The sequence below is a fragment of the Leopardus geoffroyi genome, chromosome B3 (assembly GCF_018350155.1).
Source record: "Leopardus geoffroyi isolate Oge1 chromosome B3, O.geoffroyi_Oge1_pat1.0, whole genome shotgun sequence".
Taxonomy (NCBI): domain Eukaryota; kingdom Metazoa; phylum Chordata; class Mammalia; order Carnivora; family Felidae; genus Leopardus; species Leopardus geoffroyi.
The window spans coordinates 141,978,602-141,999,038 of record NC_059337.1 but is presented as its reverse complement, the minus strand read 5'-3'; the positions used below and the strand labels follow the sequence as shown (position 1 = coordinate 141,999,038).

The following is a 20,437-nucleotide window of genomic DNA, read 5'->3' as shown; positions in this document are numbered from 1 at the left end:
CCCTGCTCTGGCCTCCTCCCCTCCAGGATCTGTTTGGGTAACTCGGCACCCTGTTGATTTACGGGACATTCTCTGTTTTATCTGCCCAACAGCGTGCCCTCAGTTCCTTTGAAGTAGAAACAGGTGTCTGGGCCAGAAACACCAGCCCAGGCTCTTAGTGATGGAGGGGCTTGTGCTCAGCTGGACCAGAGGGCCTGTGTGGGATTGAGCGGGACCCCCGGATCCCCTCCCTCTGCAGATCACAGCCCCCAGCCTCTGGGGGGCATTTGCTTGGCCTTGAGGAAAATCACCTAAGGCCAAATAAGTGTTCATTCATTCACTCACTCACTCACTCACTCACTCTCTCACTCACTCCTCCACCTCTCCCTCCCTCCTTCCTAAGCATGCACCGATTCCTGTGGATACAGAGGAGTGAGACGCAGGAACTACATTTGGGAGCTCCTGTCCTATAGCAGAGGCTGAGGGCGAGCACTGAGGGGAGCAGAGTGACAGGCTCACGTGTGGGAGGTGGGAGGGCCTTCCGGTGGACGCCGGCCCCAGGGGCCGGAGACGGTGTTCCCCAGGCTGGGCTGGGCAAGTGCAGGAGGCTGGAGCAGAGGAAGGAGGGCCGGGGGCGGGGGTGCCACGCACTCATTTCCTCATTTATTCTGTTCAAGCCGCATTGATACGGCATGACCTGGGGAGCGACACGGAGCCCCCCTGCCTCGTGGCCCCAACACGTGAGCAGGGAGGCGGGTGACAAGGGCTCCCGCTGATGGCAGTGAGGCAGGGAGAGGGGAGGGAGGGTGCAGACCACTGTGTGGGGGCGGCAGGGCCAAGTCTTCACGGGGCACAGTCCTTGGGGCCCCTCTAACCTGTCCCCCTCCCCCCACAGCAGGCAGGCTCTGGAGAGTTCCGGACTCTGCGGAAGGGCTTCTCCCCGTACCACTCGGAATCCCAGCTGGCGAGCCTGCCGCCTTCCTACCAGGACTCCCTGCAGAACGTAAGTGCCCCTTCCCTGGAGTCGCACTTTTCACGTGTGGACCCGGTGCCTCCAGAGTCCACGTTCCAGTGCAGGGGTGAGGCTCTGCCTGTCTGCCGACCTGCCCGGGCCAGTGGACGGTCCGTGGCCGCACCTGGGACTGGGACCCTCGTCTCCGGCCTGAGCAGCATCCAGGTCAGGCGAGGGCGATGGGTCAGAGCTGGGGCTCTGCCTGAGTGGCCCTCCATCCCCTTCCTTCCCCCTGCCCTCTGCCAGCCGGGGGTCTGGGCTCGTGGCCCTCGGAGGCTTGTGCGGGCCCCGCGAGGTGGTTAGAGATGGCGGCCAAGCCCGAGCGATGTTGGGGCGGCGAGGGGCCGCGTCTGGAGGCCCCTCGAGCGGCTGCCCAGGCCCCGGGTGCAGGGCACCTGTCACTTCTCGGCTCCGGTGGGCGGGGAAGGGTGCCTGGCCGGGGCTTGGGCCGGGGCGGCAGTGCATGTGATGCGTACTCGCTACCCAGGCTTTGTGACCGAGCGTCGGGGAGGAGCTCCGGTTTGTGCCGGGCACTAGTTCACCCTGGGTCCTCCGGGGCGGTCCTGGGCTCTGGGCTGCCCCGAGTGCGTGAGGGGGGCGCGGCGTGGGGCCAGCTCTCTGGGATGCGGATGGCTAGTCAGGACCGCTCCCTGTGGGCCAACGTGTCCGCCATCCCTGCGCGACGTGTCCAGAGTGCACGGTCTGGGGAGGCAGAGCTCACTGGTTGGCCAGGGCTGGGAAGAGGGCCATGGGGATTGCTGACGAGTATGGGGTTTCTTTTCGGGGTGAGGAAGTGTTCTATTGGGATGATTGCGTAAATCTGTGAACATGCCCAAAAACGCTGCCCGCGGACCCCTTGCCGCACGAGCTGGGCGGGTGACCGTGACTGGAGCGGCTTCAGTGCTCTGTGCAGCCGGGCGGGGACCCTGGGCATCCACAGGGAACGGGCGAGGAGCCCGGCTGGCCTGAGGTCACTCTGCCAGGTGGCCGCTGCTCTCTCCCCATGACCCCGGCCAGCAAGGGTGACCCCGGGGTGCCCCTGCCAGGCCTTCTGGGCCTCGGTGCTGGCAGAAGCAGGCTGGGGCCGCCGCTGGCTGCCGGCCAGGTGCTGTGTTTTCTTTTGAGGCCCTCACACCTCCAGGAATGTAGCTGCTGAGGCCGACCAGGCAGATAATCCAAATATTCATCCAGGAGCCTGTGGCCGGGTTGGGCTCCCAAGTGCTTTGTGCAGAAGGGCGCTGAGAAGCCCAGGGTGCCCCAGTGGGGGCTGGCTCCTTGCTCCTTCACTCCGTCGCCCCCCGGCTCCCCCCCGAGCGCCCCACCTGTGTTCATCCCGTGGCTGTGGAGCGCTGTATGCTGGAGCCGCGGCGATCTGGGGACCGGGAAGGGCGTTGCATCCTGTGTGCTGGCACCGAGCCCACGTGGGCCTAGAGGCCAGGGCCAGTGTGAACCTCCTTCAAGGCCGGGGGCAGGTCTCCGAGGTGCACAGAGAAGGTAGGGTGTTTTAGGGGAGGCTCAGCCACAAAGGCTGCGGAGGCACCAGTGGATGGCCTGTGTCTGGCACGTGGGTCCACGGGGCGAGTGAGGGCTTGTATGGGGTGGACCTCTGTGCCCGATGACGCTGGGGACACAGGCTCTGCCACAGCTGGCCCGTCTTCTGTAAGGTGCCTATAGGTCCAGGGAGGGGGGGGGGGCGGTGAGGGAAGGTCGCCCACATGCCAGAGGGCCCCGAGGTGAAACAGGTGACCCTGTAGGGTGGGGACACCCTTTCCTTGCCAGGCTGGCTGTCCCCCCCCCCCCGCCCCACCTCTGTCCCTATCCATATTCCCCTCTCCCTGTCCACGTGAGTCAGAGGCTGCAGGTCTGTGCAGGGCTCCCCAGCTGCTCCCCACGAGGGTCACTGGCCCAGGTGGCCATGGGGCAGGGTGCCTGGGGGCCCAGCCACACCTGGGACTCAGGGCCCCATGGAAGGAGCCGGCAGTGGCTTTCTGGCATTCTCCAGCCGAGAGCAGGATCAAGTCTTTTGACAGGTCCCTGGGGGAGACTGGTCCCCCTGCCTTTTTTTTTTTGGTTGACTTTATTTTTGAGCATGCAGTTTCCCTGTTTTGTTTTGTTTTGTTTTTGTGCATATTTGCAGATTTGTGTAATCATCACCCCATCTCATTGCCCCACGAGGAGACTGTGCCCTGTAGCAACCTTCCCCACTCTCCCCTGCCTTAGCCCCTGGAGACCACGGATGTGCTTGTGTCTCCGTAGATTTCCCTATTCTGGACATTTCCTCGCAACGGAAACGTGTAGCGTGCGATCCGCTGTGACTGGCTGCTTCCGCGTAGCGCCTCGCGATGGAGGCTTTGTCGCAGCCTGTCAGCACCTTGTTCCTTTTCACCGTCGAGTGAGACTCCGGGGCGTGGATGTGTCACGTTTTGCTGATGCGACCATCAGCTGCTGGGCTTTTGGGGCTGTTCCCGTGCTTTGCCTGCCGTGAATAGTGCTGCCCTGAACATTCCAGACAAGTGTGTGTGTGGACGTGTGGCTTCAGTTCTCCCGGGTACGCGCTGGCCTCCCCGCCTCCGGCGCCAGCTCGGGAGCTACGGACCCAGTTCGAGCCCCACTGGGGCTGGCTGTTTGGTCTTGGCCTTCTCTCAGACCCACTCTCCCCATCTGTAAAATGGGGATGTAGAAAGATAACATCTGAGGGTTGCAAGCACTCGGTGCCCTGGGCGGCTCAGGTGGGTGCCGGCCCTCCCACCGCTGGGAGAGCTGTGTGTGGGGAGAGCCCCGGGAGTACCAGTCCCGGTGGCATTTACTCCTTAACACGTGCTACACGTCCAGCTCAGCTTCCTTCCCAGGACCCGCAGTGGCACGCTCATTGGCAGCCTGGTGAGGTCGGTCAGGGAAAGGCTGGATTGCACGGCCTGCCCTGGCCACTCCTGGCTCCCTTCCTGCCTTTGCTCCAGGAAGCAGCCCCCTGGAGCAGCAATCGTCCCCTGCCCCGCCTATAGAGCCGGCTGTTCAGGGAGCCCCAGGTACAGATGGGACTGGAGGCCAGAGGTCCCTGTGCCTCTTACGGGCTGAACGTGTGTGGCTACCGCCCCCTGCTGGCCGATGCGGGGAGCGCAGCCTGCCGGGCACATGCTTGTGTTCTGCCTTCCACCTGCCTCCCCAGAGCCCTTGGATCCGTTTTTGATCTCTCCACATGACAGATCTGGCCTGGGCCCCAGAGACCAGGCAGCCTGGGCCACTAGACGGCACCCCAGGGCTCTGCACACACTCTGGGACACAGGGACCCTTCCATTGTCCAGATTAGGAAACCGAGGTACAGAGTGGGTTGGGCCCTGCCTCAGGTCACAGCCAGGAGAGCTTTGCCCAAGTCTGCCTTTCCGGCCCCAAGGTTACGGGACCCGGCCTCTGGGTGGAGCCAGGAGAAGGTCCAGGTGGGGTGGGCACATGGGGAGAGTGCAGAGGGGCTGGCCCACAGCAGAAAGTTCTGGGCCCCGAGAGTCTCTGCACAGCGTTGCCTTGCTGGGCAGGATCCCAGGGTGATGGCCCCACGAGCCTGCTCACCAGGCCTGCCTGGTCACTGGGGTCGGTGACTGGGAAAGAAACCAGGACCCAGAGAAGGGACAGCGGTGCCGGGAACCCCAGCTCCCTGGCCTCCCTGCCTGGGACCCTTGGTGTTTTCTATCTGGCTGTTGGTGTTTGCTGAGCCCGTTAGGCTCACTCCCGGTGTCTTCTGGTGTCTCTTGGCCTGGAGAGCTCCATCCTGAGTCCTCCTTGTCTGGGGGCCCTCCTCCTATGGGGCCTCCCTGCAGGCCGGGCCCCGCACCCTGCCCATACCAGTAATCCCTGTGGAGAAGAAGCTGGGGATGCCGGGTGCACCTGCAGCCTCTGACATCGGTGGGCCCGACATCAGAGGGCTGGACCCCCCTCCTCACCCGGCCTCGGCCCCCGCACCCCAGGCTGTGCAGAGTTGGGCACCTGGTTGCCGTTTCAGGTGTCGGCCGACTGCGGTGGCATGCGGTGGCCGGGCAGGGCTGGAAGAGTGTCCCTGGGGGTGGGGGATGGGGTGAAGTCTGGTTTAGCCCACTCACCTGGTGTCGGCGGGGAGGGTGGCAGCTTTGGAGGCAGCCCCCCACGGTTTGCTCCTTGCCAGTCCCTGCCATCTCTGAGCTGGACTCACTTCCTCCGGGAAACAGCAGGCCTTCCCCACGGGCTATGAGGAGGAGCCCGCAGGACGGGGTGGGGGCCAGGTGCTGCCCCTCTGTCCTCCCTGCCTCCTCTCCCTCATCAGCCGGGCCCCATTTCCTCCTGCCTGGGCCCTGGCCCACAGAAGCAGGGACTTCTGTCTGCTGCCGGCCGCACTCGTGGCCACCAGCTGGGAGCCCTTCTGGGCAAGCTGCGACAGCGTGATTCCCTCCCACAGGGCCCAGCCTGCCCGGTCCCCGAGCTGTCCTCGCCCCCCTCCGCCGGCTACAGCTCCGCGGGACAGAAGCCAGAGGCTGTCGTGCACGCGATGAAGGTGAGGGCCAGGCCCTGCCCCCTCAGGAGCCCCCAGATCCCTGGTGCAGCGCAGGACCTGGGACCTTGGACGTCACATTTGCTCTGAGCCCATGGGCATCTGAGCAGCAGGGTGGGGGCTTTCGTCCTTGTGCAGGGGTCGGGGGGGTCGGGGTGACCACGAACACCTTGGGAATGGAGGTGTCAGTTGGCCGGAGCAAGCGTGTCACCTGTCTGCCATCCCTGCAGCTGGGGAAACTGAGGCCCGGGTGAGGTAGGGGAAGAGCCGGCGCTCCCCCAAAGCCTGAGAGTCGGGGGCAGGGCTGCGGTAGCACTAAAGCCCCAGCACCCCAAGGCCCAGCCTGGCCTCCAGGCACACCTGCCTCTCTGCTCCGGTGTAGGTCCCGCTGAGGCTCTCACTGCTCCTGGGGGAGCTCGCTCACCCGGACCTCACCTCCCACGGCTGCACCCCTCATCCCCCCACCTGTGCGCGCACCCGTGGACGCCCCACGCGTGCACGGACACAGGCGCGCCGTCCCCCGGGTTTGGGGGCCGGTCTGCGTCTGCGCGGATACAGCGCACGCAGCAGTGACTGGACACGCCCACTCACCCCGTGTGTGAGCAGGTGCTGCCCTTGTCCCTCTAATCACGAGCTGGGGGCCCTGGCCTAGCACGAGGCCACCTGCCCGCGGGTAGTCCCGCCCAGCCTGTCCTCCCTGCTTCCAGGTGAGGCGTCCCCAGCTTGCCCCGCCTCTCTTGATGTGGGGGTGTGGCTTCCCTCCTGCAGAGCCACTAGGGGGAGGGAAGAGGACCAAAAAGTGAGGATGAGGACCCGCCCCTCCGGTCTCTTCGTGCCCCAACCTCGGGACCCTGGCCTCACCTCCGGCCCCGGGGCCTGTTCCCACAGGTCCTGGAAGTGCACGAGAACCTGGACCGGCGGCTCCAGGACGGCTGTGAGGAAGGCCTGAGCGAGAAGGAGAAGGCCATCGTCCGCGAGATGTGCAACGTGAGGCGCTTCCCTGGGGCCGCGGCCTGGGCGTGGGAGCAGGGAGGGCCCCAGCCGTCCCCTGGTGGGAGGGGCCGGTGACCTGGAGGGGGAGGCACCCGGAGAGCCCGGGGCCTGTCCTCACCCCGCTGCCTAACCCACTTCTCCCCGAGAATGGGGTCCCTGACCTCTGGGGTCTGTCCATCCCCAGAGCACCCCCCAACCTCCCTGGACGGGTCGTGTTCACCCCACGTCCCATCCCTTGGGCCCCGGCCCCAGACCGCAGGTGTCTGGTGCCCCTGGTGGCTGCCGGTGGTGTTCAGACTGGACGTGTGGGTGGGGCCCTCCGTGACTAGGGCTGCGTTGGTTTCTGGAAGCTGGGCCATTTCTCTGGTTGTCCAGGAGGTGGAACCTCACCCGTGACCCCAGTGGCCAGTGTGTCATCCCTGGATCCTTACAGGACCCAGCAGGGGCTGGCCCGGGCCTCACAGGGGGGGCGGGGTGTTCTGACCCCCACCCCTCCCCTGCTGCCTCCTGTACCTCTGGGTCCCACTGGACAGCCGCGAGGCCACGCCTGCACCCCGGCAGTGACGTGCTCAGGATGGCAGGCGTGGCCGTGAGGGGGGGGGACATGGAAAGATCTGGTCTGAGTGTCTCTGGGCCTCACACAGCCTCAGTTTCCCCTCCTGGCCCCGTGGCTCTGGGGACGTGGGTGGTTTGGAGGGGCAGTGAGGCGGTCTGTGCATACAGGCCAGGGGGTGGGCTCGGGGTGGGCTTCCTACTCACAGCTCGCCCCTGTCCGCAGGTGGTCTGGAGAAAACTGGGGGATGCAGCCAGCTCCAAGCCCTCCATCCGGCAACACCTGTCTGGGAACCAGTTCAAGGGACCCTTGTAGGGCTGCTCCCTCGTGGATGTGGACTGGCCCTGCGGGGTGTCCTGGGGAGCCGCAGGCCCCTGTCTTCTTTTTCTGTGGCGAATTGTACATAGGACGCTGCCTGCCATGACCCGGCTGCCGTGGGTCCAGCACACGGACGGCCGGGCCCCCACCTCCCTCCTCACACACCAGCAAACCGGGAAGACGCGAGGCTGCCGGCCGTTCTGTGCGGCAGGGCGGCCTGGACAGCCTCGTCCCTGCCCCGGGGCCCCACTGGTGAGGGGCTGAAGGCCGGCCTTGGCGGAGGGGCGCCTCGTCAAGCCTTCCACCCACACCAGACAGAGGCCCCCGGTGGCTGGACCTAACGCGGGGGGCCCCGCTCCTCACCCATCTGCTGTGGCCTGAACGCCAGCCCGCTGAGCACTGGGTCCCGAGTCCCCGACCAGGAAGCTCCGTGTCTGTGGCTGGAGGCTCCAAGGCCCTTCCTCTGGCACCCCCCTCATGCGCAGCTCCCTGCTGCACGCTGCTGCTCGGTTTCAGGGTTCAGGCCCCCAGCCCCAAACACACACACAGCCCCCCAACCCCGCGCCGGCTCGTGCCCTCTCTGGGTCCCTCCTGCCTGGTGCCTGAGGCATCTGCACTCCTGTGCTTCACATGATGGGCCAGGGAGGTGGGAGGCCACGTGGAGAGTCTCTGGTTGAGCCCCCCCGCCCCGCTCTCTCCAGATGGGTGGCGCTGGGCCGGGCTGGGCCTCTGGTATCCCCCAGAGCCTGGCCCCCAGCCAGAGTCACTGTCGACGGAGCTGCGTGGGCAGCCGAGGGGAGAGTTCTGCCCTCTGTAGAAGGAAGGAGCCTGACCTGGCTCGGGCTTTAATTTGCTGTGTGACCTTCAGCAAGTCAATCAGCTTCTCCCGGCCCCCGGTGGGAAAACGAGGTCTCAGGTTCTTTCGGCCGTGCTCACCACCCAAGGCCACCAGCTTTATTCAGCCGGTGCAGTCGCGGCCTGCGAGCCCACGGGGCCCACCTGCCGCAGAGGCCGCTGCTGGCTGGGCTGGGCTGGGCTGGGCTGGTCGGAGCCAGGGACCGAGCTGAGTTCTGCCTTGCTGCCTGCTCACAGGTGCTGTCCCCTCCCCTCTCTGAGCCTCAGTGTCCTCTGCCGGAGAAGGGACAGCATCGGGCCCTCCGTGCAGGGCTCGACATCAAACAGAGCTTCAGTGTGAATGACCCCATGCCGGCCGTAGAGCGCGATACAGAAACGTGGAGGTTGGTGAGGAAAGCGAGCTGTGGCACGTTCCAGACGAGACCCCAGATGCTGGGAGGTGGGACAGGCCGCCGTGAATGCTGTCGGCACGGGCCCTGGTGTCCACTCGGCACCTGGCCGCCCACCCCTCACGCCGCCTTCACTCGGCGGTGGTGCTCAGCAGGGCGCCCGCCAGCACTTGAGCCCGGGAGGCCGTCTCTGCAGTAGGTGGGCCTCGTCCAGGCCCCCGTGAGGCGTGGGGACGGGGCCAGGGGATGGGGAGGCCGCCCTGTTCCTGTCCCAGCGGGGACTCTGCGTTGGCCTGTTGGTCATTGTGCCCTTGGGTCGTACGCTCTCAGGGGAAAGGCTCGCGGCCCTCGTTGTGCCCAGGGAGTGCTAAGTGGGTGCTGGTGACAGCCACAGGCATTTTCCTCTTGCCCTGGGGGGGTTACAGGGAGCTCTGGGCTCCTCCTGGAGGGAGCTTGCCTGTCACCAGGGGTTAGGTGTTTGGAGCTGGGGGGGATACCCTTGGTCATGGTACCGGGCAATCCCTGCCCTTGTGGGCAGTGAGCTGGGGGGCAGAGGCCCCTTCTGGATCTTGGGAGTCCAAAGAACCGCAGAGCAGCCCGGGGGGAGGGGGGAGGGGTCCATTTTGGGTGGAAGCCACAGCTGGGAGCCCATTTTTCACGTTTGGATCAGGTTGGCTCGGCCACCACTGAAAATAAGCAATAAGGGCTCCCGGTAGCTGCATGTCTGCAGACCGACCCAGGGAAGAACCGCCTCGGAGGGCCCCCCCGTGGGGGGACGCCGTGGCATCCAGGGGTCAGGCGGAGCGGAGCGTTTCTGCCCGAGCCCTCCTGTGTGCCACGGAGGCCGTGGAAGCCAGGTGTGGGCATCTCCTTCCCACCGCTGCTCGCGGTCCTGAGCCAACAGTGCACGGGGATGGCTTTCAAGGACAGAACCGTGTCTGTGACAGTCACCTAATGTGATAAGCTGTTTAAAAGCCAGCAGCACCTCCGCCTGAGCCCACACCCTAGGTGGTGGGCAGGTTCAGTGGGAGCCCACAGGCTGGGGAGGGTCAGAGGAGCCTCAGCCCTGCCACCAACCCGGGGTGTGTCGGGTGACGTGGGGGGCCCCCTCTTCCCCTCCGGAGCCTTCGCTGTAGCAGCTCATGGTGGGGGTAGGGGTGTTGCTGAGCTCGGGTGGCCTTTCATAAAGGTCCCTTTACGTTTCACTCTGAGTGTACATCTTGAAGCCCAGTGTGACATCTGTCCTGTGGCTTCAGTTCCCACTGTGATGGAGGTCACCCTTCCAGCCTCACCCCAGGTGGCCTCGCCCATCCTGGGAGCAGAATCTGCTGAGCACATTTTTTAGGGTGGCACATTTTTATCCAAAAGTTATTAGCTACACATCAGTGTTTAAAGAGAAAAAAGTGACCTTTCATTTTCTTTTTCTTGAAAACTTGAGAGGAAACAAAATACAGACTACTGATTTTTTTTTTTTTTTTTTAAAGAAACAAGCTGAGCGCATGACTGCAGAGCGGTAGAGGTGTATATTTTTCATACCGTGGGGGGAGGTATTTGTGCTGCTTTCTGGAATCGGGCTGGAACGTCTGGTTCCTGTCCCTGGGCCGTCAGCCATGCTCTATTTTCTGTAGTATGTGACCGCCGTGAGAAACCGGGCCAGCCCTTGGCCTGGCTCCAGGCGGAGCTGGGAGCTGGAGACCCCTGTGCCCGTTTCTACCTTCCACTGAACCACTTTGATTTGGAGAGAAAAAAGAAATAGAACTTTTGATAGTGTGGTAAAAACATTGATTTGAACTATTTTAGTAAAAGGAGTAACAGAAGATTGTGATAGTGTCTACTTTGCGCTAGATAAATAAAGGCTCTTTGCAAGCCTCCACGGTTGGTGCGCAGTGTTTGTTTCGGGTGGGGGCGGGGGTCGCCGCTGGAGGGCCATGGCCCCCGGGAGCACCTCAGGTGCTGGACGGCACTGACAGCCACTCGGATGGCCTCTGTCTAGTTTCAGGCCCGGGTGGGAGGAATCTCAGACCCAAGCCCTGGTGTGACCCAGGAACCAGAGCTCTGAGCAGGTGCACCCGACGGTCCTGTGCTGGTTCGGAACTCACCGGGGTCCTCCTACCAAAGCCAATGTGGGCACGGGGTGTTGGGGGCTGGCCCGCAAGGACAGACCCACAGCGGCGCTGCCCTGCGAGACGGCAGGGCCAGGTCTGGGGGCTGCGAGACCAGCCAGCGCCAGGCCTCTCTCGGCCAACGCTCCTCCGCTGCCTGCCCCTTGGCACCCGGGGGGGCAGGAGAAGGGCTGCCTCTAGACTTCCCGGTCTGGGGCTGCGCAAGGCCTGAAGGCCCCACCTTCTGTGCGTAAGAAACAAAAGGATAGTTTCGGAATGGTTTTATTTGGATAACTGAAGGAGTCGTGTCTGTAACCAAGATGGAATTCACAGTATGTTGTTACATTCACACTTAAAAAATATATCTCTATGTACAGGAATTTGCAAATTGATGTAAACATACATTACTTTCCAAGTACAATTCTCCCCTTCTCTCTGGAGGAAAAAGAAAAAAGCCATCCATCAAGGCAACCCCTTCAAAATAAGTTTAATACAAAGGATGTAAATATCTCTAAATCAAAACAGTGGTTCATCTGACCTACTGGGTGCTGGGAGAGAACATCACGGAACAAAAGCGATGACGACAGCTTGACTTCAGATGGAACTGGACTATTTAAAATTGAGTTTCCAGGAAAAATAGGCACTGATTTCTAGAAGGAACTTCACTCCTTACTGAAGCTATTTATTGAGCCAATATGGCCGGTTAACGTCTCACTAGTACCCGTGACCCGGTGCAGGATGCTCACACGACACCAGCCGACCACCCAGCGCAGTCAGATGGAGACTGGCGCTGCCCAGGCTACTCTCAAACCGCTGTCCCCATTCTCCAGATGTGAGGACCACCCCAACTGTATCTCATGGGCCCCGTCCATTTCTTCCCATGCTGCAACTGTCTAGCATTATGTAAGGTACCCTGCTGCTTACCCACTTAAACTACTCTTCAAGTTGATTAGAAAAACTTTTCTTAAAAAAAAACAAAGGGGGGAAGAAAAGGCATCGCGTTATCTCATCCAGGTGGCCCGCCCCAGTCCCCCCACGGGAGGCATGCCGGGAGGGGGGATGGGTGGGGGCACGGGTGGCTGTCCTCCAGGGGGAACAGCCGGAGGCGGGTAGCTAGCCGGTGGCAAGCCCAGGCCTGGAGGAGGGTGAGGGGGGACGGCGTGGGTGGGGGGCAGGCGTGGGGGTGGGGGTGGGAAATTGGGGTTGTAGGTGGGGGGAGGAGGAGGGTAGCCGGGAGTGGGGGGAGGAATGGCAGGTGGGGGGAAGGAGGCTGGGGGAGGGGGCACAGGCGGAGGGGGCGGGTTGGGGGGGTAGACGTGCGGGTGGTAGGGCAGGTGGGCTGGTGGGCCGTAGGCGGGGGGCAGGGCACCGTAGGAGGGGCCCTCGGTCTTCATCATGGACTGCAGGCTCTGGTAGCCCTCTCCGGACATGTAGGAGCTGGTGGTCGACATCCCGGTCATGTAGCTGGAGGGCGGTGGCGGCGGCGGCCGGTGTGGCAGCGGTGGCGGCTGGTGCACAGGGGCCGGGTGGGCCGGAGGAGGAATCTGCACTTTGGGGAGGTCACTGGCATCCACAGGGCCTGGAGGCTCAGCCTCGCCTAAGGGAGCCGAGATGGGAGGCTTCCGGTCTGCAGGGGAGAGACAAGTCACTGCCCGGCCCCGGGCTCCCAGGGCGGCCCGTGCAGGGACGCATCCGGGGACCCCCTCAGGGTGGGGAAGGCTTGAGCCAGGGTCTCCCACGGCAGTTCCCACGGCCACCCTAACCACCCCGATTTCTGGCCTCCAGTACAGCCCTGGCGGGGCTGCTGCCCTGTCCCCAGGGCCATCTTCACAGAGGAACAGAGAGCAGCCGTCACTGTGGCAGCCAGCGCCCGACGCCGTCCGCTTGTGCCATATCTGTCACAGAGGTCCCCGCCCCGGCACGGCTGGGTCTCCCTCCCTCGGTCCTCGGCACACCAGCCAAGGAGGTGCCTGCAGTGCACGAAGCCCCGTCTGCCTCCGGCTGCGTGCCCGTCCTGCCAGCACAGCCCCGAGTGGGGCCCCCTTCTTCCTGCCTGTCTCTGCCTCCAGAGACCGCGAGGCCAGGGCCACGTCACCTCACTGTCTGCAGCACGGGCATCGAGCACAAAGCCTGAGGGGTGGTCAAGTGAACGAGGCAATGTTTAAAAAAATAACAAGCGTCTGATATTCCCCATGTAGCCACCAAAGTAGCAACTCTGCTTCTAGCTGACAGAAGAAAACCGAGATGGGACCCCACCGCGTCCTCTCTGAAAGCACCCTGCCGTGGTGCCTTCCGGCCATGGCCCTCCACTCCCTTCACCCACGGTCTCGTCTCACCCGTTTTCACCTGCCACCCCCCAACCCCCGCATTCCTGGTCACACACCTGGAAGAGAACACCGGACACCCCACCAGGGGAGGCCCGTCACTGACAAGTGGGTCTCTTCCTAAGGCAACCCAGAAGTCCAGGGCCAATCCCAGGAGCTGAGATCTCTGGGTCCAGAGAACACAAAAAAGTGAAGGCCGCGAAGGGGGCCTCCAGTCGCCTGGCACCCTGCCCCGCGTGCTCCCTGGAGCTCCTGCCAGCCCTGACTGCGGACACGGACGTGCCAAGTGCCCAGGGGGGCGCCGGCGGCTGCGGTTCCCTCACTGCTTTCTCCAAGTGAACGAGAGCACAATCTCGGCTCGGCCAGGACATCCTCAGCAAGAGCCACGTCCCCGGGGCTGGGCCTGAGCTAAGCGGCGTGCCCGCCCAAATCCGAAGCCAGAAATCTGCTTGTGCTCCAGGGTGGGGCTGGGGCCCCGCTGGTGCCAGAAGCTGACCGGAAGACGCAGAGCATGAACCTGAGGCCTGTGGACCCAAGTGCCGGCCGCCTCGGATCGCCCCGTACGCCAGCCACGGCCGCCTGGGCCCGCGAACGTGCTCTCCCATCCCGAGACCTCGCTTCCTGTGACCCACAGCTCTGCCGCCTCCCCACGTCCCCAGCGCATCCGCCTGTCCTCTGTGACCGCACCCGGAACACGCGGTCTCTCCAGGCACCCGTGCTACTCTCCTTCCCTGCCGACACCCACCACCACCAGCTGCCCTCTGAGACACCTGGTGACCTAGGTGGCTCTCGCCACGTCCCGCGCCTCACGGCAGCTCTGGTTCTAGTTGCTCTCTTCCCTCCCTGAACCAGACTCCCGCTCCTCCTCTGAGCCTTCCGCCTACCTGCCTCCCATCTGCCACAGGCCCCTACGAAGTGGGGACGGGACCCTGCCGGGAGTGAGCTCCCGCAGCCCGGCCCACCCTTCCCTCCGGGCTGCAGAGTCAGTTCCCACCACCCGCCACCCCTGCCCTCACCCTCCCTGCCCGCGGCCCACCGTGGGAGCTCCTCCGCAGAGTGCGGCTCTCTCCCTGCCCTGGGCAAACCCGGGACACCAACCCTGTCCTCGGCTGCACCCCCGGGTACAGGAAGGGAGGCCCTTCGCTGGTGGAGAGACGCAACATAAACACCGAATGACCCACGGCAGGTATTTTTCAGCACGCTTCATACTGAACCAGGGACTGAGAGATTTGTCCCACAGCAGAAAATGGTGCCCCGGTTTCCCCAAAGCTCATAAAGTGCTGGGACTGGCCACACGTAGAAAGAAATGCCATCGGCAGCACCCCTACCACAGACACGCGGGCGTGAGGGGCCCAAGGGCACCACAGGCACTGGCAAGTGGAGAGTGCAGCCCAGTGAGAGGGCGGACCCCGCCGCGGGGCACCCAGCCCCCCTTGGCTCACACACACAACTGCTGCCCTCCCTCATTTCCTGCTTTGTCTTCCGGACCGCTGCCCCAGGGAGATAATGCTAAGGAATGATGCCCCAAGGAATAATGCTATATTCCTTACAACACTTCTCCAGTTTTAAGTGGTGCCAAGGAAGCTTCCCAGTTCACCGTGTGCCTGTCGAAAACGTGCCAGGCTTTAATTTATTCTCTGCTGGACTCTGAGCTACTGCTTATCTTCAAAATGTACGGAGAGGCTACCCTGCCACCAGGAGGCAGGCGTGTGAGGGACGGGGGGCTCAGATCTGCGGCAATCCCGCTGGGTCAATGTTCATACATCAGCAGGCTTTGCTTTCCTAGAACTGATCCCACGTTTAGCCTGCGGAGTCCGGCAGCTCTGCACGTGGGAGGTCACAGAATACCAGATATACTTAAAATTTACGACTTCCTCAAAATGTCTGCTTTGTGAAAAACATAATTTTTGAAAGATCCTTGGGCATCACCTTCTCTTTAAATTTTGGCTAGCAAGTTGCCCCTCCACAGACTCGTCCCCAGGCCTTCCCAAGTGTGCCCTTCAAGAAAGCCAAGCGAAAAGCTGGCACTCGCGAGCTGCTTTCAGCGGACACTTACCTGGAGGTGGGTGGGCCGGAGGCAATGGAGGGTGAGTGGTCTCGATTTTGGGGATTTTAGGTGGCGGTGGTTCTAAAAAGGAAAAGTAGATTGAAAAGCGACTCAGACCTCTCCCTGTGAATCAAGAGGTCATGGAAGGAAAAGAGAGGTGGAGGCAAATGTGCTGTCCAGGAACGTCTTTGGGGAAAAAGAACGGATATGAGAAAAGCTTCAGGAACCTGAGGGAGCCTCAACTAAACCAGGTGCTAGTCCTTTTGCGAGAACCGAACAGGTCACACACCGCCCCGTACCCCCAAATAACACAGCCCACTGGCCCTTTACAGCCCTTCCCACATCTACCCAGCTTCCTTGCCGACCGTCCCAGACAAGCCTTCCAAAGACACGAGAGCAGCAGGGTATGGGTGCCCCCACTCGTCCACAGAATGTTCGGACACCCAGCCCCGAGGGCTCACAGGAGAAACTGCCACCTTTGTATTCTTAGGCACATTTTAAGTTTATTTTCTCCCTTATGAATATTTACTCCCTCTGGCAGCACATCGGCAACAGGACACGAACTGACTTCAGGAGAGATCAAGGGGCTGACAAGCCAGGAGCAAAGCGAATAGGACACTTGGGGCGGGGCACACAGCCTGCCCCTCAGGGTCCGGCGGCTGTGGGTAACCAGCATCCACCCTGACAGTGCTAAGTAGCCACGACAGGCTACAGCAAGCCCAGTGTCTTGTGTTTCACGAGAGCAGGGAGGGTGCACACATGATCGGAAAAGAACCCCCATCTCTGCGGTTGCTTGCGTGGCTTGACTCCTCCTTCCAGAAACTCACTTGATTCTGGCTTATACTCAGCTCTGACTTAATCCTACTTTAGTGTTGCTGAACTTTTCCTGGTTTCCTGTCCCAAACAGGCCGAATTCACGGTCCAGGGATGGGTCTGTCTGTATTCTCTTCCTGGAAGACCAAGTCCCCTCTTTCTAGGTGGATGAACTGTCCACGTGTGCCTCCAGCTGCTCTCTCCCCACTAAAGCCCTGGACCTGACTTTCAAGCTCCCTTCCCAGACCCAGCAGCTGCAGCTCACGTGACTCCTTCCCGGCCTGTGACCGCTGTCACACTCTCACCTCGGACACCCACCTACGGCCCACCCCACTGCCCAGATGAAGCCGGTCTAGGTCAGTGCTGCCCACAGACAGAAGAGCTATACGTATGATCTTAACTTTTCTGGTAGTCACCTTCAAAAGAGATGAACTTAATGTGATACATAAAAAGTTTGACCATTTCAATGTGTAATCAACATAAAAATTTATCAATGAGATTTTTTACATTCTTTTCTTTTAGGAATGCTGGGAAATCTGGTATGTATTCTGCACTGAGGACACATGACGATTTGGGTTGGCTGCACTTTCAGTGAGTGCTCGAAAGTCCCCTGTAGCTAGTAGCACTTGGCACACAGCCAGGTCAAGGTCCCACCTGCAGGCTGTCTGCACCCTCCCTCTCTGGGCCTGAGGCCACCGCTCCCCTTCACTGCCTCTCACCCAGATGCTTGTAAGCTCCTCCCCGTTCGCAACCCTCAGTGTCCCATTACTACTGCCAGGGCACTTCTAAAACGAACTCAGACTCTACCATTCTGCTCACAGACCTTCAGTGGCTCCCACTGCCTATGCAAACACCCACATCCTGGCAGGTCGACTCTATCTAGTTCCAACCACACGTTTGGTCCCAGCAGAAGCTTCTTTTCACCGCGTCACAGCTAGTAGTCCAGTAAGAGCCCTCTCCGCCTGCCCCCAGCCCCTCTGCCCCCTTCCACCTACAGGCCGAACCCCTGGGTGGGGCTCCGGGCGCTCAGACTCAAGTCCTCCTCCAAGGTTGCCACTGGCTCGTTTCTGCCGTGTACGGATGTAACAGGCCTAGCACACCAGCTCAGCTCAACTGTATACCCACAGGGTGAGAGGCACAGCCCCACACTTAGGTCTCACACTTACTTTTTGCTGCCCAGTTGGAGCAGAAAAAAAATATTCACCTGTACTGAACCCATCATTTCCCCCAAAGACCCTAAGAAAATGCAGCTTTGTTGCAACTGGAAGGTCTTACAATCGTTCAATAAATCATTCGCTGAGTTCCTACCCGGGAACTTAGCCATAGAGAAACAGAAATGAGTAAACATGGTTTTATCTTCAAAGCGTTCAGTACATCGAAGCCCACAACACAGGGACAAAATGCTTCTAAGTTTCTGTTCTGTGATCTTCCAGATTTTTAATTTAATTTTAGAGAGAAAGAACAGGAGCAGGAGAGGGAGAGGGAGGGAGGGGGGAGGGGGGAGAGGGAGGGGGAAGGGAGAGGGTGGGAGAGGGGAGAGGGAGAAGAGGGGAGAGGGGGAGAGAGAGAGGGAGGGAGGGAGAGAGAGAGAAAGAGAGGGAGAGAGAGAGAGAGAGAGAGAGAGAGACAGGGAGAGAGACAGAAAATCTCAAACAGGCTCCACGTGGGGCTTCATCCCATGACCCTGAGATCATGACCTGAGCCGAAATCAAGAGTCAGACACTTAACTGAGTCACCTAGGCCCCCCCAGTCTTTCAGATTTTATTCACGCTTTACATTTGTTTCCAATAAAGAAACAAATTAACCAACTTTGGGCTCTACAAAAAAAAAAAACCAAAACAAAACCCAAACAGTGTTTGGAGGAGTCCGGCCCACATTAGCGAGAGGCGTCAGGATATATGGTGGTTCTCTGGGCAACAGCACTGCCCATCACTGCCACCCTGTCTGCCCACCACCCTCTGCTACTTGGGGTTTAGGGTGGGAATTCTCCCCACAGTCTACTGTGGTGGGCTTAAGTAAACCTCTAGAAAGGAACATTGCTGTAACCCTTGTGCTATGTTCGTGATCACATTTGTGTATGTCTTAGTGAGTACACTTTCACCGCCGCTAATGTTTTTGGTAACCGTTGTCAGAATATGATCTAAAAATACACACTCAGGGCACTTTTTCTGGCAGGTAGGGTCAAGTTTTTGACGGGATATAAGGTTAAATTCTAAGACCAAGCTAAATCTTGTGGAAACAGTGTTGACCAAGAATTTAAAGTTTTGATACAAAGTTAAAAAAAAAAAAAAACGCTTAGAACAGGAACTTACCTGCGGCTTTGTTCTCTTCTTTGGGAGAAACAACCTGTTACAAGAGAAAATACTTAATCGTTAACCAAGACCCCGGGTGTAGTGAGAAAAACGGATTATCCAGGAACTAACAGAGTCTGGGCGACAAGACACAGCTCCGAGCTGCAGGGCATACTGGGAACCTAACAGACCATCTCTGCCCTCTCCTCTTTCCCTCTCCCAGGTCAGACATGAGGACCACTGTGGATTTTCAATAGCGGGTCCTCGATGACACTAAGTTTCAGGCCCTCTGACACGGTGGCCTGCATTCAATGAGCGGTGTTGGCCAACACACGTTTATCCCACATGGGTTTCCTCCACCGGCCAGCTTGTTGCCGTGGGGAGAAACTTTCACAAACACCCCGCGTCACTCAAAGCACCAAACACAAAAAGGCCAGAGAGGCCGGAGACTTGGGCAGTGGCGGCTGGAGGAGGAGGACGGAGCCCTCCCAGCTCTCGGGGCCCTCCTCCTGTGACCAAGGTAGTTCTGAGGCTCTCCGCGGACGCTTGTCCGACGGCGAGGCCAGGTGTCCCCCTGCTCGGCATCCCGTATGAGCCCTCAGACAAGGGACTGTGCCTCCCCCCCCCGGAGAGGTGGCCCACTCACCACAGCCCGCTTCGCTGGGCGGGGAGGACTAGGCTGCGGGGATGGCTTCTTGGGCTGCGGGGCCGGCTGCGGCGGGGGCTGCGGCGCTGGCGGCTGCGAGTCCTTCTGCTGCGGCTGGGGCGGGTCGGAGCCTTGAGACGGCTGGGGCGGTGGCACCTGTGGCACTTGTGGTGTGGACTGGAGAGACGGGGGCTGCTGCAGCTGGTGGGGCGTGTGATGAGGCATCTGTTGTTTTCCTTGTGAGTAAAGATCCAGGATCTGGTGGCAGATGTCTGAACGACAGGCAACAATTACATTTATCACAAATTGATACTTTAAGTAAAACGTGCCTAGGAAAAGACCAGCCCCTCTCCCTTTCAGCTATGATTCCCCTACAGGGACCAGTGAGCAGGGATCGTACGTGCAATTTACCCAAACTCTGTCACGCATAGCTTGCACAGAGCAGACACTATTAGAGAGCTGGATTAAAGATGCTTCTGAAGAATGGTTTACGTTTATGCGTGCGGGAAAGTGCATTCTTGGGACTCCAGGTTTACAGGGAAGAGTGACCTGAACTTGGAACACTCTTGGGAAAGCCCAGCATGCCAGCAGTACCTTCCAGAACGTCCACAGGGACATCCTGCACAAACTGCTCCCACCATCGCCTGTACATGGGTTTGGAGGTCCATTCCTGTATTTCAAATTTGCACAAACGTCCTGCGAGATACATCACTGCCACTGCTATGATCTCTGGTTCCCACTGCAGTGACAAGGTCGTGCAGAGACTAGTTCAACGAGAAAAAGGGGTGACGTGACTTGGAGCAAAGCTATGTTACCCAACGCATGGAGATCAGATGCCACATCTAAATGTCAGTTTGCTTAACATTCCCTAAATGACCAGATAAGGAATTAGAAATAAAAGAAGCAAGTTTTAAGTCTGCCAAAGGCACCAAAATAAGTTTACTTTAACCACAGCTACTAATCTGTTCCTTGGTTTAGAATCGGAACTACAGCACATTCAAAAACTGGTTATGTCATGAGATACAAATGAACGTAGCTCATGTTCTTCAAACTGCTGAAATTCGAGCCACTGTACTGTGTTTTCAAGTGACAGCAGCTCCACACACAGGCCTTCTGTCCCCATGCTGCACGTCATTAGGTCCCGGGTTCTAAGTACAGCAAGGCTCTAGGACCATTACAAGGAAGTATGTTTGTGCAGAACCAAATGGGTTCTAAGGATTTAGCTGTCAAAATTGTCCAGCGTATTGTTTTGGACTATGTGTCAAACTGGAGATGCCCTTTAACTTCTTACACTGAGACACGGCCAGGCATCCCTCTGCCGGGAAGCAGACTTCCTGGACGTCAGCCCCATCTCTGCCATTAGCTGGCTCTCGAGCTGGGTGAGTCAGAGTCCAAGATACAAAATACGGAGTCTGGTTCAATGACCCATTAAGTCCTTGCCTATTTTTAAAACTACAATTAGATCAACATTTGAACACACGCACCTGTCATTTACAAATGTCCAGGCCATTTGAACCAACTTTTGAATTTTATTTTTATCACCTAGAAATGGGAAGAAAAAAGCCAATTAGAAGTGACAATAACAATAAAAGAGTGCAG

The 20,437-nt window shown here is 60.0% G+C and overlaps 2 protein-coding genes across 8 annotated transcripts in view; one reads left to right on the top strand and one right to left on the bottom strand.

Annotated features, from left to right (window-relative positions):
* The window catches only part of CCDC85C (coiled-coil domain containing 85C), a 78,911-nt gene extending 68,425 nt beyond the window's left edge, over positions 1–10,486 (top strand). For 4 of the 5 annotated variants that reach the window (XM_045452049.1, XM_045452048.1, XM_045452046.1 and 1 more), the window contains 4 exons: positions 875–982; positions 5,415–5,510; positions 6,396–6,494; positions 7,279–10,486. In XM_045452049.1, the coding sequence (XP_045308005.1) occupies positions 875–982; positions 5,415–5,510; positions 6,396–6,494; positions 7,279–7,368 (393 nt within the window). In that variant the 3' untranslated portion in view covers positions 7,369–10,486. The remainder of the gene's footprint in view (positions 1–874; positions 983–5,414; positions 5,511–6,395; positions 6,495–7,278) is intronic. The other variant, XM_045452047.1, reaches the window with a different exon arrangement.
* A 497-nt stretch (positions 10,487–10,983) lies between these two features.
* CCNK (cyclin K) overlaps positions 10,984–20,437 on the bottom strand; it is a 30,371-nt gene continuing 20,917 nt past the window's right edge. For all 3 annotated transcript variants that reach the window (XM_045452042.1, XM_045452041.1, XM_045452043.1), the window contains exons 6-11: positions 20,323–20,380; positions 19,433–19,602; positions 18,839–19,110; positions 18,214–18,247; positions 15,098–15,169; positions 10,984–12,344 (exon numbers count right to left, since the gene is read on the bottom strand). In XM_045452042.1, the coding sequence (XP_045307998.1) occupies positions 11,719–12,344; positions 15,098–15,169; positions 18,214–18,247; positions 18,839–19,110; positions 19,433–19,602; positions 20,323–20,380 (1,232 nt within the window). In that variant the 3' untranslated portion in view covers positions 10,984–11,718. The remainder of the gene's footprint in view (positions 12,345–15,097; positions 15,170–18,213; positions 18,248–18,838; positions 19,111–19,432; positions 19,603–20,322; positions 20,381–20,437) is intronic.